Source organism: Astatotilapia calliptera, chromosome 23, assembly GCF_964374335.1.
Source record: "Astatotilapia calliptera chromosome 23, fAstCal68.1, whole genome shotgun sequence".
In the NCBI taxonomy this organism is placed as follows: Eukaryota; Metazoa; Chordata; class Actinopteri; order Cichliformes; family Cichlidae; genus Astatotilapia; species Astatotilapia calliptera.
Genome location: NC_137443.1, coordinates 20,931,124 through 20,947,590, shown reverse-complemented (window position 1 = coordinate 20,947,590; position 16,467 = coordinate 20,931,124). Strand labels below are relative to the sequence as shown.

The 16,467-nt window shown below is 38.5% G+C and overlaps 1 protein-coding gene across 11 annotated transcripts in view; it reads right to left on the bottom strand.

The window, feature by feature from the left end:
- LOC113015719 (NLR family CARD domain-containing protein 3-like) overlaps nt 1-16,467 on the bottom strand; it is a 39,928-nt gene that overhangs the window by 10,480 nt on the left and 12,981 nt on the right. For 10 of the 11 annotated variants that reach the window (XM_080297575.1, XM_026157902.2, XM_080297579.1 and 7 more), the window contains 3 exons: nt 14,340-14,501; nt 10,136-10,182; nt 8,957-9,971 (listed from right to left, as the gene is read on the bottom strand). In XM_080297575.1, the coding sequence (XP_080153701.1) occupies nt 9,430-9,971; nt 10,136-10,182; nt 14,340-14,501 (751 nt within the window). In that variant the 3' untranslated portion in view covers nt 8,957-9,429. Of the gene's footprint in view, nt 1-8,956; nt 9,972-10,135; nt 10,183-14,339; nt 14,502-16,467 lie in introns of those variants that run through there. The other variant, XM_080297585.1, reaches the window with a different exon arrangement.

Below are 16,467 nucleotides of genomic sequence, written 5' to 3'. Positions count from 1 at the left end.
CTGTCTTGTCTCTCTGTCTTATGTGTCTGTCATTGTCAGATTTCCCCATTTGGCATGTCTTCACATTCAGTTATATTTCCCTTTGTTTTCTCTGTATGTGTATTACGTACATGTACATATGTGTGTGTTAGTTCCTCTTTTTTAATCATCTCATGTAGAACTAATTTTTTAATTTGGCAGAAATATGGCCGCAGTTTGAAATGAAACTATGCCAGCTGTAGAGTAGGCGAGAATCAAGAATCTACTGAGATTTTCATTTAGACAATTAAGAAACATTTTTTTAAATGAATTTTTTATATGTAGTAATAATATTCCAATGAGCTTGTTGAATTTGTGGAGAAATGTCTGTGGAATCACACAGTGGGCTGAGATGAAAAGAGAAATCAGTTAAAAATTTAGTGTCAACTAGTAAGCATGAATTTTTTTAATTATTTTTCCAGATATCAAATTTTTTCTGTAATATAAAACTGTAATTTATGCTAGAAATAATTTTCCAGTCCAATCAGGCGGATCATCAATTAAGAAGTGCACTACAGCAAAACACACACAGACACACAAAAACACAATTTTACTGTGCCTTAACACAGTATCATAAATCTAATTATGATATGTGATAGTCTATTAAATAACAATTTAACTATGCTTCAAAAACATATTACAGCTTTTTTCAGTCTGTTGAACAATAATCACCAAAGAAGGAGAAGCACTACCATAAAACTTAGTGTAAAAGCGCAAGAAAGTTTAAGAGGCTTACAAATGATTGCTTACATAAACGTTGTGTTACAAGTCGACGTTGTTCATATGAGTCCGTCATCATGAACAATGCTATGATTTGTGCTGTTTGTGCTGGAACTAAGCTGCACACAGGTGATATTAATCCGAAAAAAATAACACACTGCTTCCATTACCTTCACATGGAGATTCACACGAAGACAACCAGCTGCACCACCAAGTTTAGGAGACAGACAGTAAAACTTTAAAAAAGGAAACAGTGAGAGTAGGAGGAGTTTGTGGGAAAGCGGGGGCTGGGGAACATTAGTAACTGATTAGTTTATAATCAAGTTCTGTGTTTGGGAGTGGAAATGTTTCTAAGCATCTGTAAATGTTTGTTGGGGGGTTTATAGAAGCCGAATCATTTTGTGTGACAGTTAAAGTCAAACATACTCGTAGTAGAGAGAGACTGTCTCTGCTGATCAAACAGGTCTCACTGTAATGTCTCTTTAGTCAGACTCACAGCAGCATCTCTTCTTTCTCCACAAACTAAGAAGAGCAGGAGCACCAGCCCCCATCATGTACACTTTCTACAGAGGCACCATCGAGAGCATCCTGTCGAGCTGCATCACTGTGTGGTTTGGAGCCTGCAATGCGTCCTGTCATAGAACCCTCCAACGCATAGTGAGAGCTGCAGAGAGGATCATTGGTGTCTCTCTCCCCTCCCTCCAGGACATTTACAGCACCTGTCTCACTAAAAAAGCCCTTTGCATAGCGGCTGATCCCACGCACCCAATGCAAAGCTTCTTCAAGCTGCTGCCGTCAGGGAGGAGACTGCGGAGTCTCCAGGCCAGGACCAGCAGACTGAAGGACAGCTTCATCCATCAGGCTGTCAGGAAGCTTAACTCCCTCCCGATTCTGCCCCCTCTCCCCTCTTCTCCTCTATGGTCTCACTGAACTCTGTCACACACACACACACACACACACACACACACACACACACACACACACACACACACACACACACACACACACACACACACACACACACTCTGACTCACTCACTGGCCTGCACCAGTTACCAGTCACTTTGTGGAGCATTGGACTGCCATTACCTCATAAGACTTTGTTGTTATACTATCTCTTACCGTACATTACTAAATCTCCATTTGCACTATTTGCCTATTTGCACTACTCTGCCTTGTTTACACTCAATGTCATTTACCCTTACCTGAATATTGTATATTGTATATTGCATAGCTTTCTTGTTAATTTGTATTGTATTTATTTAAATTTTTACTTTTTAATTATTTTATTTGCATTTTTTAATCACTCTCTTATATTTAAATGTTCATTTGCTATTTCATCTAGGGTTTGAGAGTAACGAAATTTCTATTCTCTGTATGTCCTGTACATGTGGCAGAATTGACAAATAAAGTTGACTTTGACTTTGACTCTGTCTCTGCTACATTACTGACTGCAAGCTGTCACATTTACATTTAGTAAATACTCCTTATACCACTTATACACTTTTATTTTATTACACTACAGATTTTCTGATGAAGAAATACGGTATATATATAGGCAACCTGATGAAGCAGTATTTCACTTCAAAAAACTAAGAAGGAAGCACTGCAGTGAAGTTACAGCTGAGTTTACCTGCATTCAACTGGTGATGCAGAAAATGTTTTATGTTTGAAATATAAAGTCTGTTTCATACTGCTGGAGTTGCAGCTGATAAAACATTACGACCCTGGAAATTGTGGTAAAAAATATTAATATCTGATTTCTGATCTTTTTTGTGACCAAATCCTACGGACTCTTTATGGTTATCATGGGATGGTCTTACAGGTGGAGGATGCTGATATTTTTCCTTCTCATCTTTTCTGACAGTTTGAATGTTTCCAAGAATGAAATTCAAATTGCGAAATCTCCTGGAGGTGAGTGACTGTTTTCCTATAATTGTTTCTTTGGATTCTAAATCACAGTTTAATGTAGTAAGACATTAGACCAGTATTAAGTAGAGGTAGAGTATAGTTATTTTAACATAAATTCTGACTAATGGAATTGTCCAATTTCAGGCACCAAAACTGAAAGTGGAATACAGAAAACTACTGTGAGAGAAGAGTGTGTGTTTCCACTGGTATTTTTTGGTGTGTTTGTCATCTATCTATTTATAAATAATAACAACTGTATTAATTAATAATTGAATTGTATGCTTTAAGCTCTTCCAGATGATAAAAATAAACCTGTCATGGTTCTGGGTCATTTTGACTCAGCATTTTGAGTTTCTTATGTTTTGGTTTTATTTTGCATTATGGGTTATATTCTGATTCTATTGTTGTACTTTGTTGGTTATTATTATTATTATCCTGTGTTCTGGTTTCTGTTTTTGTATTTTGAGCCCTTCTATTCTGTGTGTAGTCTATGTCTCTGTGCCTGCCCTGGTCCCATGTCTGTGATGTCATAGTGTTTGCTTTAAGTTTTGCCTGTCATGTTTCTTGTTTTACTTTGAAAGTCTGTGTCGATGTGTCTAGTTTTGATTCCCTTGTCTTGTTAAGTCTGATTTTTCTCAGCTGTGTTTCCCTCCTGTCTTATATTCCCTGATTACTCCAGTGTGTATTTAAGCCCTGTTTTCCTTACCTTGTATTGTGTTGTACCCTCTTCATGCTGTGTTTTTTTTCCCTTGTACTCCTGTTAGGTTTGTAGTGTAGGTTTCTTAGTTCCTGTTACCAGTTTAATTTCTAGTTTTGCTTTGAGGTTTTGGTTTGTTTTTGTAAAGTCTATTTTCTCAGCAATACAGCTGCGCTTTAAGTTTAACCTCCCGTCTACGAGTCCTGCATTTGGGTCCAATCCTTCCTGCCACACAGCGAATCATGACAAAACCAAGGAAAGTGGAAATTTTTCAACTGGTTGAATGTATTGCCTTGCATATACTAAAAGCAGAAAACCTGTCCAAATTTGAACTGTGTAAAGTGAATCACTCATAAATATATATTATGTCTGCAGGAGACAGCAAAGAGGTTTGCCCCTGGAACTGGTCTCCATACAGAGATCGCTGTTTCATTCATGTTCATTTATGTACAGATGAAAAGTTCTGGGATGATGGTGAGTGCAGGTCTACTCAGCCATAGCGCAGACAGATGGAAATCACCATAAATGCAGACACCTAAATGCTATTGCATTTAGGTGTGGACGAGTAAAACAGATTTACTCACGCAACGTCAAAGGTGTGCGCTGTTTTTGACGTTGCGCTTTGTGCCATGTTATTGTTTACATGAGATGAATTTCTACAATTGGCAGATACAGACAAAATACTGTTTCTGTTAATCTTACTATCTGCAGTTTTTACACACTTACATATACACATGCAGTTACTATCCCTCCATTTAGTTTTAGGGACATTGGAGAAAAAAAACATGAAGATGAACTTTTGCGACTTAGGCCATATCATCCTTCGGAGGCCGCATTTGAAGGCCAATTATGTCACAGCCAGGCAACGAAGGCTGTCCCAATTCGAAGGCTGCTCCAAATGCATCTTTCATTTTCCCAAATTTGACTGATGCGTCGGGTATATCCTTCGTGGCCCAAGCTATCCTAGAATTCATAGCACGGTCAAGCCAATTCCAGTTTCCAACAATGTCGGCAGCTACTTAGTTTTAATATTACTCTTTCTGGGTCACAAAATAAATGTTTAAAATATTTTCAGGCGAGAATGTAGCTGTGAAAACTTCAAATATCTGCTTGGTTTATCAAGACATCACATATTTGCAAAAGTCCTCAGACATTTTTGGAGACATCTGTTAGCCACCATCAAGGCTGGACTGGGACAAAAAATCGGCCCGGGCATTTTGACTAGAGACCGGCCCACCAGGATAAAGATTGAAAATGTGACGTCATTCAGGGGTAAAACCGCAAAGGGTTCTGGGAACTTGTGGCAAGAGGTACTAGCGCACGCAGGCTTTCAATTGAACTCAGTTACACAGCGATAAAAAGAAACCCAAAAAATGGCAAGAAGCTGTTGTATTATTAACTTCAATAGCCGGTCACATGGCAGCCACGGGTAAAGAGATCGTTTTCTTTTTTTATCGGATTACGTCGTTGAAGAGAAATTTTTTAAGCCATGTTTCCGAAGTAAGAGCCGACGGATGGTCTGAATATACCAAATATAACGTCTCAGAACACTCCAGCTCACATGTTAGTCTGCTCCAAGCATTCCCACAAAGGTCAGAGTTTTGTAGTAGTTAATACGTCATTTTTCTTAACATAATTGGTGAAATAGGTTACAAGCAAGTCTGGCACTGAACAGAAATTGTTGCGCTATGCTCCTTTGTTTATTGTGCATAAATAGTGAATTGTCCTGACACAATATTGCGTTTCGCTTCTGTTATTATGGTACATTGACAAAAACATATACTTTTATTCACAGGATAAAACAGTTGTTTTGTATCACTAATTGTCCAGTGCGATTACAACATACAATATTATTGTCACTGCTACATTTCTGTAATGCTACCAGAAATTATTTCCACTACTAATTAATTACCGTTGAGCTCAAAGGTTATATTAATAAACGGTTAACGAATGTGTATTTATGACGACGATTTGTGAGACTGGTAAACTTACCTTTGTTCGTACGATGGTCTTTCGTTCTACACGGTGCATTTCAAGGTCCTGTACCCATCCGTCGGTAAACTGTACCTGGGCTTGTTGCAGTGACCTGAAGTTACTAAACTTCATGAGTGTATGCACTCACTCCAAGAACCGTATAATTATAAATCTGAGCGTGGTGAAAGTTGGGCAGCACGCTAACGTCTTTTGTCCCTCTGTGTGCTCGTAAGGGTCTAACCCTTTCACACCTTTGATTTTTTCCTCGTATCTTTTCTTTGTCTTTTCGTCGTGTCTGTCTTTGTACGGACCGGCATTGTTCTCCTTTTGTTTTGTACATTCCTTTTTTGTGCGGCAAAGAAAAAACAAGAAGGTATTGGAACCGGAGAATGAACGTTTTGCGGTGCTGCAAATGCTTGCATTTGATGCGGTACTTGGATTGTTTTGCCACTAGTTCCCGGCATGCAACGCGCGAAAATCACGTGATTGCTAAAAAAAAGGGGGAGGGTGCATCCGGCCTCCTCGGCTGTAATTGGTCCAGCCCAGAGTCGATCATGACCAATTGGCCAATCCAACACCTTTCATTATATATACCCTTCCAATCCATCGGCCCATAAAAACAAAAAATCGCCAGCGGCCCACCGGGCAAAGGCCTGGTATGCCCGATGGCCAGTCCAGCTATGGCCACCATCCTTTGGAGGCTGCCAGGTCGAAGCTGATCAGGAGGTCGAGGCCCACTAGAGCCGGCGAGAACACTGCACTCCCAGAACATCGTGCCTTGACCTCCCGGTCAGCTTCGACCTGGCAGCCTCCAAAGGAAAGGATCTCGCAAAAGTAACTCGGGATCTCGCAAAAGTTCATCTTCATTTTTTTTCTCCGGTGTCCCTTGCGGGGCTCCGTACATTACAGTTGTGAGGCTACACCAACCAAAATACTGTCTTTAGTTATACATTTGACATGCAAAGGGAAAGGGACAAATTATCAACTTGGAGTCAAACTCTTTTACATTTAGGCATTCCCTGAAAATTCATCATATTTTGAACATGTATAAGACAGAGATGGCACGATACCACTGTTTTATGTCCGATACTGATATCACAAATTTGGATATCTGCCGATACCGATATGAATCCGATAGTGTATTTTATAATGAATAAAACTGTTTTTTTTAAAATATCTTGCTGCATTTTGTAGAAGTTCATACTCAGGTTTTAAAAAACAAAACACTAAAGCTATTCTGTTAAACCTTTATCCAAAAAATACACTGCACCCAAAATATTCCATAGTTCATCAATACTGATCAATCTAATAAACTTAAAACTACACCATCCTCCCTATTTTGGTATTTTCAAGAGTACTTAACAGAAACATTAAACAGCCTTACTAACAGGGTTGCAAACTCCCAGCAAAAACAACAACAACAACAACAAAACAGGGAACCACCCCCCACCCTCCGCCTCATGATGCTTAATCAATGTAACTGACTTTAATTTCATGCATGTGTAAAACAAATTCACAGAAATCAATTATTTTTCTACAATAATTAAATAGATTCAACATCTTTCTTCAACAGAATTGCAGACTGCACAGATGGTAGCTTCCCAAAGGAAAAAGTACTGTAGCTTACTAGGGTATATATTAGACTTAATAGTTACTATATACGATAATGTACTTCTAGGGCTGGGCGATATAAACGATATATGATATAAACGATATAAATTTGGCAAACGATAGATAGCACATGTTGATGATGTCATCAAGCTGCGCCTGTTTTGGTCGAAAGCATAGCTGCGGCTACAACCATTATCATCTGCAAATTATGTCGGGTGACAGTCATAGCAAAGAGATGAAGCACTTTTGAAATATGGGGAAAGCGAAAAACTGCACTTCCTCCACTTCCGTAACGTTGATTCATTAATGTTGAATTCTCTTGCAGCTGCTCTGTTCCCATGTTGTTGCAGTATATTAATAACTAACCTCGTATTGTGGATGAATAATCTCAGTTGTTCTCCTGACTGAAGTTTGGCCCGTGTATAGCATCCTGCTATGCGATTGCATTTGTCCCTGACCACCAGAATCCCTCACGTTAACTTTCGAGTGGAAAAAAAGTTGGCGTTCATCCTCCAGCTTCACTGTGCTAATGTTATGCTAACATAGCTGTGTAGCAATCACGTAGCACAACATTATATACCAGGTAGTCCAACTTCAATAACCCTGCAAACGGCACTGCTGTTTAGTTTTCTGTCTTCATTTCATTGTAGCAGAGCTGTACATTTGAATTAGTTTCAAAAATCTCAGTCAGAACATGGTATGTCATGTTTAGGTGGAAACTAGCGAGCTAACTTCCTGTTAACTTCTAACTCCGTTAAATTTAATAAATTCTGTTTTCATGGATGCATGGATGTTAAACTTAATTGTTACACCCGATAAAGCAGCAACGCTGATGATTTTGTTAAAGATGAAAGAATTTAGACCGTTTTTAACTCTCTGTGTTCGTTTGACTTTGGGACCTGAAACGGACGGAGTTTTGGACCCAGATTACTCTGCGAAGCTCCTCACTACGGCAGCTGTAATGCTCTGGCAATCCATCAAGCAGTGCGGCTTACCAAAGTTGTACTAAAACATTTTTTAACAGATTTCTGCACGCCCAAATCGGTTCGAGGTCCTTAAGCACAACCAGAATTCATACATAAGGCACACTCTCGTTTTTTGAGAAAATTAAAGGATTTTAAGTGTGCCTTATAGTGTGGAAAATACATTATACAGAAGAAAATAATATATCGTGATATATATCATTACCGCACGTGCTTCAAATTATACCGCGATATGGATTTTAGGCCATATCGCCCAGCCCTATGTACTTCTATACATTTTACATCAGATGAAAACTTTGGTTGTAAGATTCAGATAATTATTTATTAAAAGCTAGACATTTTAAATGATAATAAGAAAGAAAATTATTTCTTTATGCCCACCTTTCCCTGTTAATGCCCTATCGGCCCCCCTGGCTAAACTTTGCTAGACCCGCCCCTGCACAGTTACCAGCCGTCAGCTACGTAGAAAAGGTGTAGATGTAGAAAGTAATAATAAATAAATTATAACAACAGCTTATCAAGATTAAACGTGCCATTATTGTTTATCTGCTGGTTTTCTGGTGCAAAGTGGGCAATAAACAAAAAAGAGATGGGACTCACGACAGAAAAGCCGATCAGCTGATCATTGATCAGTTTCATGATTGAAATAGTAACAGGTGAGGGAGGGGGAGAGAAGAAGAGACAGTCGGTCCATATATCGGTTGGTAAGCTTAACGTGGGAAGGCTTTACAAACATTCAGAGATAAACTTACACACTTGCTTTACTTCTCTGGGATACCTTTCTCTGAGATGAAATGGTGGTTTGGTAGCAAGGCTCCAAATGCTCAACCAGACCGCCGACAGGTCTCGCACGCCACAGCCGCTCTATCACATGACGCATACTCCTCCAACGTGCTAAGGTCATAAGCTGGGTTACACTATGTTGCAAGTTTTGTGATTTGCTTTTCTGATAGTTAATGGATCGGATTACATTTTTTATTTCTCTCCAGTATTCGATCTATCTATTTTTTCTGCTGATAAAACAGGAAAGTCAAACTGTAACGTGCAGGCTAGTCAGACAGTTTTATTTTTAGATTGGAAACTGAACAGGCTTACAATGAAAGTAGAAAACTGGAAACCAGGAAGACAAAATAATGATTCAGCAATGTACAAAGCTGAGAACTAATACATTTATAACTGTTTTCTAAAGGATCATTTAATGCCATTACAGGCTAGCTAAAGTCTAGCTATCGCTTCATCATTCTAACAGCAAAAGTAAAAATCACAATGAGCCCTGGATGCTCATTAAACTTGTAACCATAGACAATAATGTGTGAATGTCTCTGAGCAGTTTGTAAATTCATCTTTTGGGTAACTGCTGTTCAGTGATTCCATAATTTAAAACAGTTTAAAACATTAACTGACTGAATCCATGAATCTGAAAACATGTTTCTGAGTGAAAGAGACAGACATGTACAGACTATCTGTTCAACAGTCAGAGCGTTTCTCTAACAGGAGGAACCTCTTTACACTCAACTCAGCACAGAGTAACTGAGGAACCAGGAAACCAGACTGTAAATCCAGGATAAAGAGGTTCAGTGAATGTGGTGTTGAAGGTGTGGAGGTGGATCAGAGTGTCAGAGGAGACTCTGTAGAAGGACAGAGTGCCAGCAGGATAATCCACATACACTGCTACTCTGTTAGAGACAGAGGAGGAGGAGGATGGGGGGTACAGATATGTTTCTCTGTTACCGTGAACGACAGAGTAACCCTTAACATTAGAGGAGAACAGACTCCAGGACTGATCATTCCTTCCAAACACACAGTCTTTACTGTCTCCTTTTCTTCGGATTGTTCCATAGCTCACCGATATTTGAACCTCTACTTTCCACTCGACCTCCCAGTAACAGCGACCAGTCAGACCATCTCTACACAGCAGTTGAGGATACTGGTAATCAAATCTGTCTGGATGATCAGGATATGAATGAACCTCCTCAACATGTGTCACCTTCCTGTTGTTGTCAGACAATTTGAGATTTCTGTGTACTGTGTTTTTGTCGATTGTGAGTTGACAGGAATCTGATGGAGAGAACAAACACAATCCAGCTGCAGTTATTGATCCATCATCTGTTCATTGATTGACACTTTGATGATGACTCCTGACATCAGAGATGTGAATGAGTGATGTGACAGTTTGAAGATGGTTGAATGTTTTTAATGAATCACATTAAAAACACACTTACACTTCCTCAGACCTGGTGTCAACCATCGGACTCCAGCAGGCTCCACCCTGAAAGGAGGAGGGGGATCAGACCAGCAGAGTCTCTTTCAGCATGCACACATGGACATTACATTGCTCTCATACACATTGTTAAGTTTTTATTTTTTCATTTTTAAATTGCATTATTTAGTTCATTTAAATCAAACTGAGGTTCATTTTCTACGTTGGAACAGTCAAACATTTTGACACATTTAAAGAAAATGTCTCTAAAGTCCCTTCCTGTGGTTGTCATGTAAGTATCTTCAATCAGACCATTATGTTTTTTTGCTTTTATTACTTCTCTTAAATATAACCTGGTCAAATAAGTTTAGATATTACATAAGTAATCAGATTTTCAATCTGACATTTTGGTATATTTTATTACTGATTAAATGAATCAAGTGGATTAAATTACTGTTGATTTCAACTGTTCCTGGATAGAAATACACATCGATACAGAAATGATTTAATGCCACGCTGAAGAAAGACTACTAGTTACAGCAGCAATTAGAGATATATTAGAAAAGTAAAATCAGAAAAAGGTAAATAATGGGGCTCTATGGGTGTAGGTGACTGGGCAGGACAAAGCTGGCCCTCTTTACCAGTCTACCAGTTTGTGGTTTCGAAACAGTCCCTCAGCATCTCATTGGGTTCTGTCAGGTCACACATTTTAACAATTTTGCTGAATTTCTTCAGGGTGAAATGATGTGGATTCAGGCTTTTAGAAATCCACCACATCCCCTCCGACCCGATCTACAGAGCTCACTGCTGATGGTGTTTTATTCACCTTGGGGATGTAGTCTGAAGCAAATGTTGGAAGCTGTGATCTGAAAAGCTGAGTGGGGATGAGGGGTGGCATGGGAATCGATGCATGGAGTTGCTTATTATCAAGTCAGTCTGATTGACATTTCTAGATTAAATAACTCTGTGAGTTAGTGTAATGTTCATCTGAACTGAAATTAGTCTGTGGAATTGGAAGGTTTCTTTGTAATGATGTAATTAATTCATAATTCATTAATATTAAGTTGAAATTCATGGGACCACAGGGCCTAGCCTTTGCTCCACATGTGCATCAGTGAGCCTTGGTCACTCATAACCCTGTCACTGATTTACCACTGTTCCCTGGACCACTTTTTATAGATACTGACCACTGCAGACTGGGAACTCATAATAAGAGCTGCAGGTTTGAAAATGCTCTGATCCAGTCATCCAGCCATCACAATTTGGCCATTGTCAAACTCACTCAAATCTTTAAATTTGCCCATTTTTCCTGCTTCTAAGTCAATGTTGAGGACAAGGTATTCACTTGCTCCCTAATGTATCCCACCAACTAACAGGTTAGTGTTATTCACTTTAGCTGTTAGTGGTTATGATGTTGTGCCTGATCTGTGTATAAACACAGTATGCAAAATAGACTGTTCAATGTGAGTGAAGTTAACACTTTGATTTTCTGTCATTGTTTTCTGAATTACTGTGGACACATGGCACTGTGCATCAACATGATGCACACCAGTCTTCAACTGAACAGGGCAGAATATTGACCTCAGAACCTCTGCCCTCAAAGAATAGGTATGTTGAATGACACCCTTTTAAGCAAGGGATTTCACAAGCTGGAATACTGTATTCTCCTCTGAACTATTCAACATGTTTTGAGCAGAGAGACTGTCACAGAAAGCAGAGCACAGACTTTTACAGAAGGCATCAAAGGCACAGGTGTTCATGAAACAGTGCTGTCCTTTGCCAAGCTTGACTGGCTGTTGATTATTTCCATTTTTACTTCTTTCTTTTTTTACTGGATCTGAGTGGAGCCATTCAGGACCAAGGGAGAAGTATGAAGTCAATTTCCTCTTCTTTGGTGGGACTGCAAGACCTCTCCAGTTTGTGGAGGCCTGGTGTGGATTCTGAAGCTTTACCATCCTGTCCAGCAACTTCTGCTTCTTTTCACAGCAAAGGTCACACACTGGACCTTGATTTTTTTACTTTGGGTTTAAATAATGATTTTATTTGCTCTGAGGACATTTTTATTTCTGATCACTATGTTATTATTTTTAACTTTTCTTTTAATGAGCCTTTGTCCCCCGTTATACGGATGGTTAGCTCTCGCATCTTAAACTCCTCCTCAGCAGAGAAATTTGTGGATGCTTTTAACTTACAGCTATCTCCTCAAAATGGTATTGATTTCTCAACCAGTCTTTTTAATAATTATTGCCTTTCTATTTTAGATGAAATTTGTCCGGTTAAGACGAGGAGTGTTTCTGCCTCCAAATCTCCTCCTTGGCTAAATGACAGTATTCGTTGTCTAAAATGTGATTGTCGTAAAGCGGAGCGCAGGTGGAGGAAAACTCATCTAAATGTTCACCTCCTCTATCTTAAGGACCTTTTAGCTTCTTTTAATAATGCGATCGGAGATGCGAGGGCTGCCCATTTCTCACACTTGGTTACAAAGAGCAGAGGCAATCTTAAGGTGCTATTCAACACCATAAGTGACATTTTGTTCTGCCTGCAGCCCCTATTTTTTCTAACGAGGACTGTGAAAATTTTCTCTCTTTTCTGCTTGCAAAAATTCATAACGTGAGAATCAATTTTACACACTCAGCACCTGTTATCTCGATCTCTACCCCATCTCGGCCCATTATCTTGGATACTTTCTCTCCTGTTTCACTACCTGAGCTAGTGAAATTAGTGAATTCTGTGAAAGCATCCTCCTGTTCACTTGACATTGTACCTGCATCATTATTCAAAAATGTCTTCCAGTCTATTGGCCCATGTGTGCTGACTTTAATCAACTCTTCACTGGCATCTGGTATAGTTCCGGTTCATTTTAAAAACGCTGCTATTCTCCCACTTTTATCTTGATGAATAATGATGCAGGAAAATGCTCTGTTCTACTCATGTTGGACCTCACATCAGCTTTCGACACAGTTGACCATCACATCCTCATTGAAAGGCTGAAAAATTGGGTTGGTGAATCTGGAACTGCATTAGAGGGGTTCTCCTCTTATCTCCATCACCAATCCTTTTCTGTGGCAGTCTCCGATTTTAGGTCATCCTCTACCTCCCTTACTTATGGTGTCCCTCAAGGGTCAGTTTTGGGGCCTTTATTGTTTTTAATATAGCATATAATGGGCTCTTTTGAGGACATTTCTTATCACTGTTATACGTTTCTTTTATGCCCGAGGATTTATCTAAGCTTCAGCATCTGAATGATTGCTTAGATTTGATCAAACGTTGTGTTTAATTTAACAAAAGTGTAAAGAGCTATTGGCGTCATCTTTTCACCAAGTTCTTTGCACAGATTTTGCCATATTTCAACACTTGGAGTTGAAATGTTTCATTTTTTTTGACTGCTTCTTTTGAAGCACCAAGGACTTCCAACACTGCAGTTTTGTTTACCACTGATCTCTTTGGCATCTGTTAAGCAAAATTAAAAAATATATTATATTACTGCTTTAATTTGGTTATAACTGTAGTTCAAATAATCAAGTGAAAATAAAATTACTTACTTTGATGCACTGCATTGAAATAGTGAACTGAAGTGTTGATGATTGCTGTTGATCACGATATCTAGCTTAAAATGGCTTCTGTGCCAATTTTAAATTCCTGTTTTGTTCAGTTCAGCTGTTTATTTCATTTAATTTAACTTTTTATTTTTGTGTTGCTTTAAATAACATTATTCTATGTTGTGCACTAATTTAGAAAAACACTGCCGTTTGTTCATAAAAAGTGCTATGAATAAAAACTTTTTTTTTTTAATTCTGCAAGCTTGCATGCTCTAAAATGTACAGAAAAAATGCCTGGTGCTTGTCAGGTTCTACCACAGTTTTAATTATAAACCTTTTCTAATGATTTATTTTTGATCAAGCCAGGCTGAAGGTTTCCCCTGCGTACAGTCTTTCTGCTAGGATAAACAGGCCGTAAACCTGTCTCTATACAAAGAATACAGAAATACTGAAAATGAGTTAATAGTTAAACCTACAGAGATCAAAATGATGAATAAATGGTGCCCACCTACATAAATACCTCTTGTTATTGTTCAGTTAGACTGGTGTTTTTGTTGTAAGCAAAGGAAAGATTGTTCTCAGTGTGTTATTGTTCATGTCACATCTACATGAAACAAACAAGAGCTAAGTGAAGTACACAGAAAATGTTTCCAGCTCTTTCTCCTCTATCAGATATTCTTTCCATACCTGAGAGTGTCCAGGCTCAAGTGTAGATCCTTTAGCAGCTTCATTCCTGAGTCTCCAGGATGATTGTAGCTCAGGTCCAGCTCTCTCAGATTTGAGGGGTTGGAGCTCAGAGCTGAAGCTATAGAAGTACAGCCTTCCTCTGTGATCAGACAGCCTGAAAGACTGCAGACACACAAAAATAACAATCCATCTGTGAACACTTTATTTTAAATGTTTTTTAGTTTTTCTAAAAAACACATCCATATTCATTTTCATCCATTAAATCAATGTATCTTTATTTATAGTGACCACATGCAACAGACAACAACAGCTGTTTCAAGTTGTTAAATTGTGTAAGGTGTAAGGCGTTTATTCTAGCATGGCTAAAATGTGGTTCAGTCACCTGATCCAGTCCTAACTGTAAACTATAAGTATGAAGGGCGTCTTTTTTCTGAACTTCTGGTTCCATAGAAGAGAGATCTCTATCCTAGTTATACAAATTCTAACAGCCATAAGTAAGTCTGCAGTCTTAGTGTCAAGTGCTCTATTTGAATGGATAAAGTAAGTACCGAACACAGCACCAATTTTCTAAGTAAAGTTATTTCTAAAGGTGCTATTGGCATGAAATTCTCAAAAGATATGTGTAATAACCCATCCAATCCACACTTGCAAAGAAATTAAACCATAGATGTCCTTAAATCAAGTTTTGTGTAATAAACTTAATTTAAGGACACAGGAAAAATGTTTTCTAGTGTTGAAAATTTTAGTAAGAGTTCTTCTTCTTTTTTTCTTTTTTTTCTTTTTTTTTTGTCTAAAAGCTTTTGTTGGCGGTGACAACTTCAAGATGCCTCCTGTATGGAGAAATTAGTCACATGCATCGTTCAGGTGTGGTTCTTCATCAAAAATAATCTTCAAATCTGGAAGGCTCCAATCTACGAACTCTGACCTTTAGATCTTGCTATAGATTTTCAGTTGGATTCAGTTTGGGTGATTGGCTGGGCCAATCTTTACTTTCTTTCTCTGAAAACAATTGAGAGTTTCCTTGACTGAAACATCCACACTCATTTCATTTTCATCATCCTGGTAGATGGCAACAGATTTTTATCAAGAATGTCTCGTTGCATTTTTCCAAACATCCTTCCTTCAAGTATATGAAGCATGCAAGTGCCCTGTGCTGAAAAATACCAATACACTATGATGTTCCCACATCCAAACGTCACTGCTGGTGTTTTGGGGGTGAAATACAGTGAAATACTATGGCATCCAAAGATTTTAATTTAGGTCCAATCTGAACAGACTATATTCTCCTAGTATTTCACAGGCTTGTCTAAATATTTTTCAGCAAACTTTAAATCATGGTGTTTCTTCAGTAATGGATTCTTGCACGATCAGAGTGCTAATAGGCCATGGTGGTTGAGTGAATTACTTTTCTTAGCAACAATTATACCTGCTGTTTCCAGGTCTTTCAGTATCTCCTCACAAGTGGTTCTTGGATCTTGGATAATTCTTTTCACTTGTCTGTCTGGCATTTGTGGGGAGCACCTTGTCATTGTCAGTTTATTTTGAAATTATGTTCTTTCTACTTCTGGATTATGACGCCAACAGAGCTCACTGGAACCTTCTGTAGTTCAGAAATTCTTCCTTAGCCTATACCATCAGTATGCTTTGCAGCAATTGTGAAGGTCTTGAGAGATCTCATCAGTTATACACATAGTGATATTTTTCTTGTGTGACACCTTGGTTATGAGACACATAGGCCATCAGTTGTGACCCTGACAAATCATATTAACTTGCATTGAGTGGAAAGATTGCTTTCTAATTACCATGATGTTCCATGCCTTTTTACACCTCCTTTGCTTCATGTATTCAATACTTTTTTCCCTGTATCATTTCTCATTGTCACACATAATTAATGGCCATCTATGGTTTGATTTCTTTGTTTGTTGCTGACATCTGGTGATAATTTCATGTCAACAGCACCAAATAGAAATATATTTACTTAGAAAGTTGGTGATGTGTTAATGTTTATTTTTGCTGTTGTAAATGAGAAGAAGTTGTTGCTCTGGATATAGCAGGAAGCCACTGATGAAAAGCCAATATGGATAAAATTTGATCTCTCTCTTTCTAGTCACTCTCAGTACTCCCACTG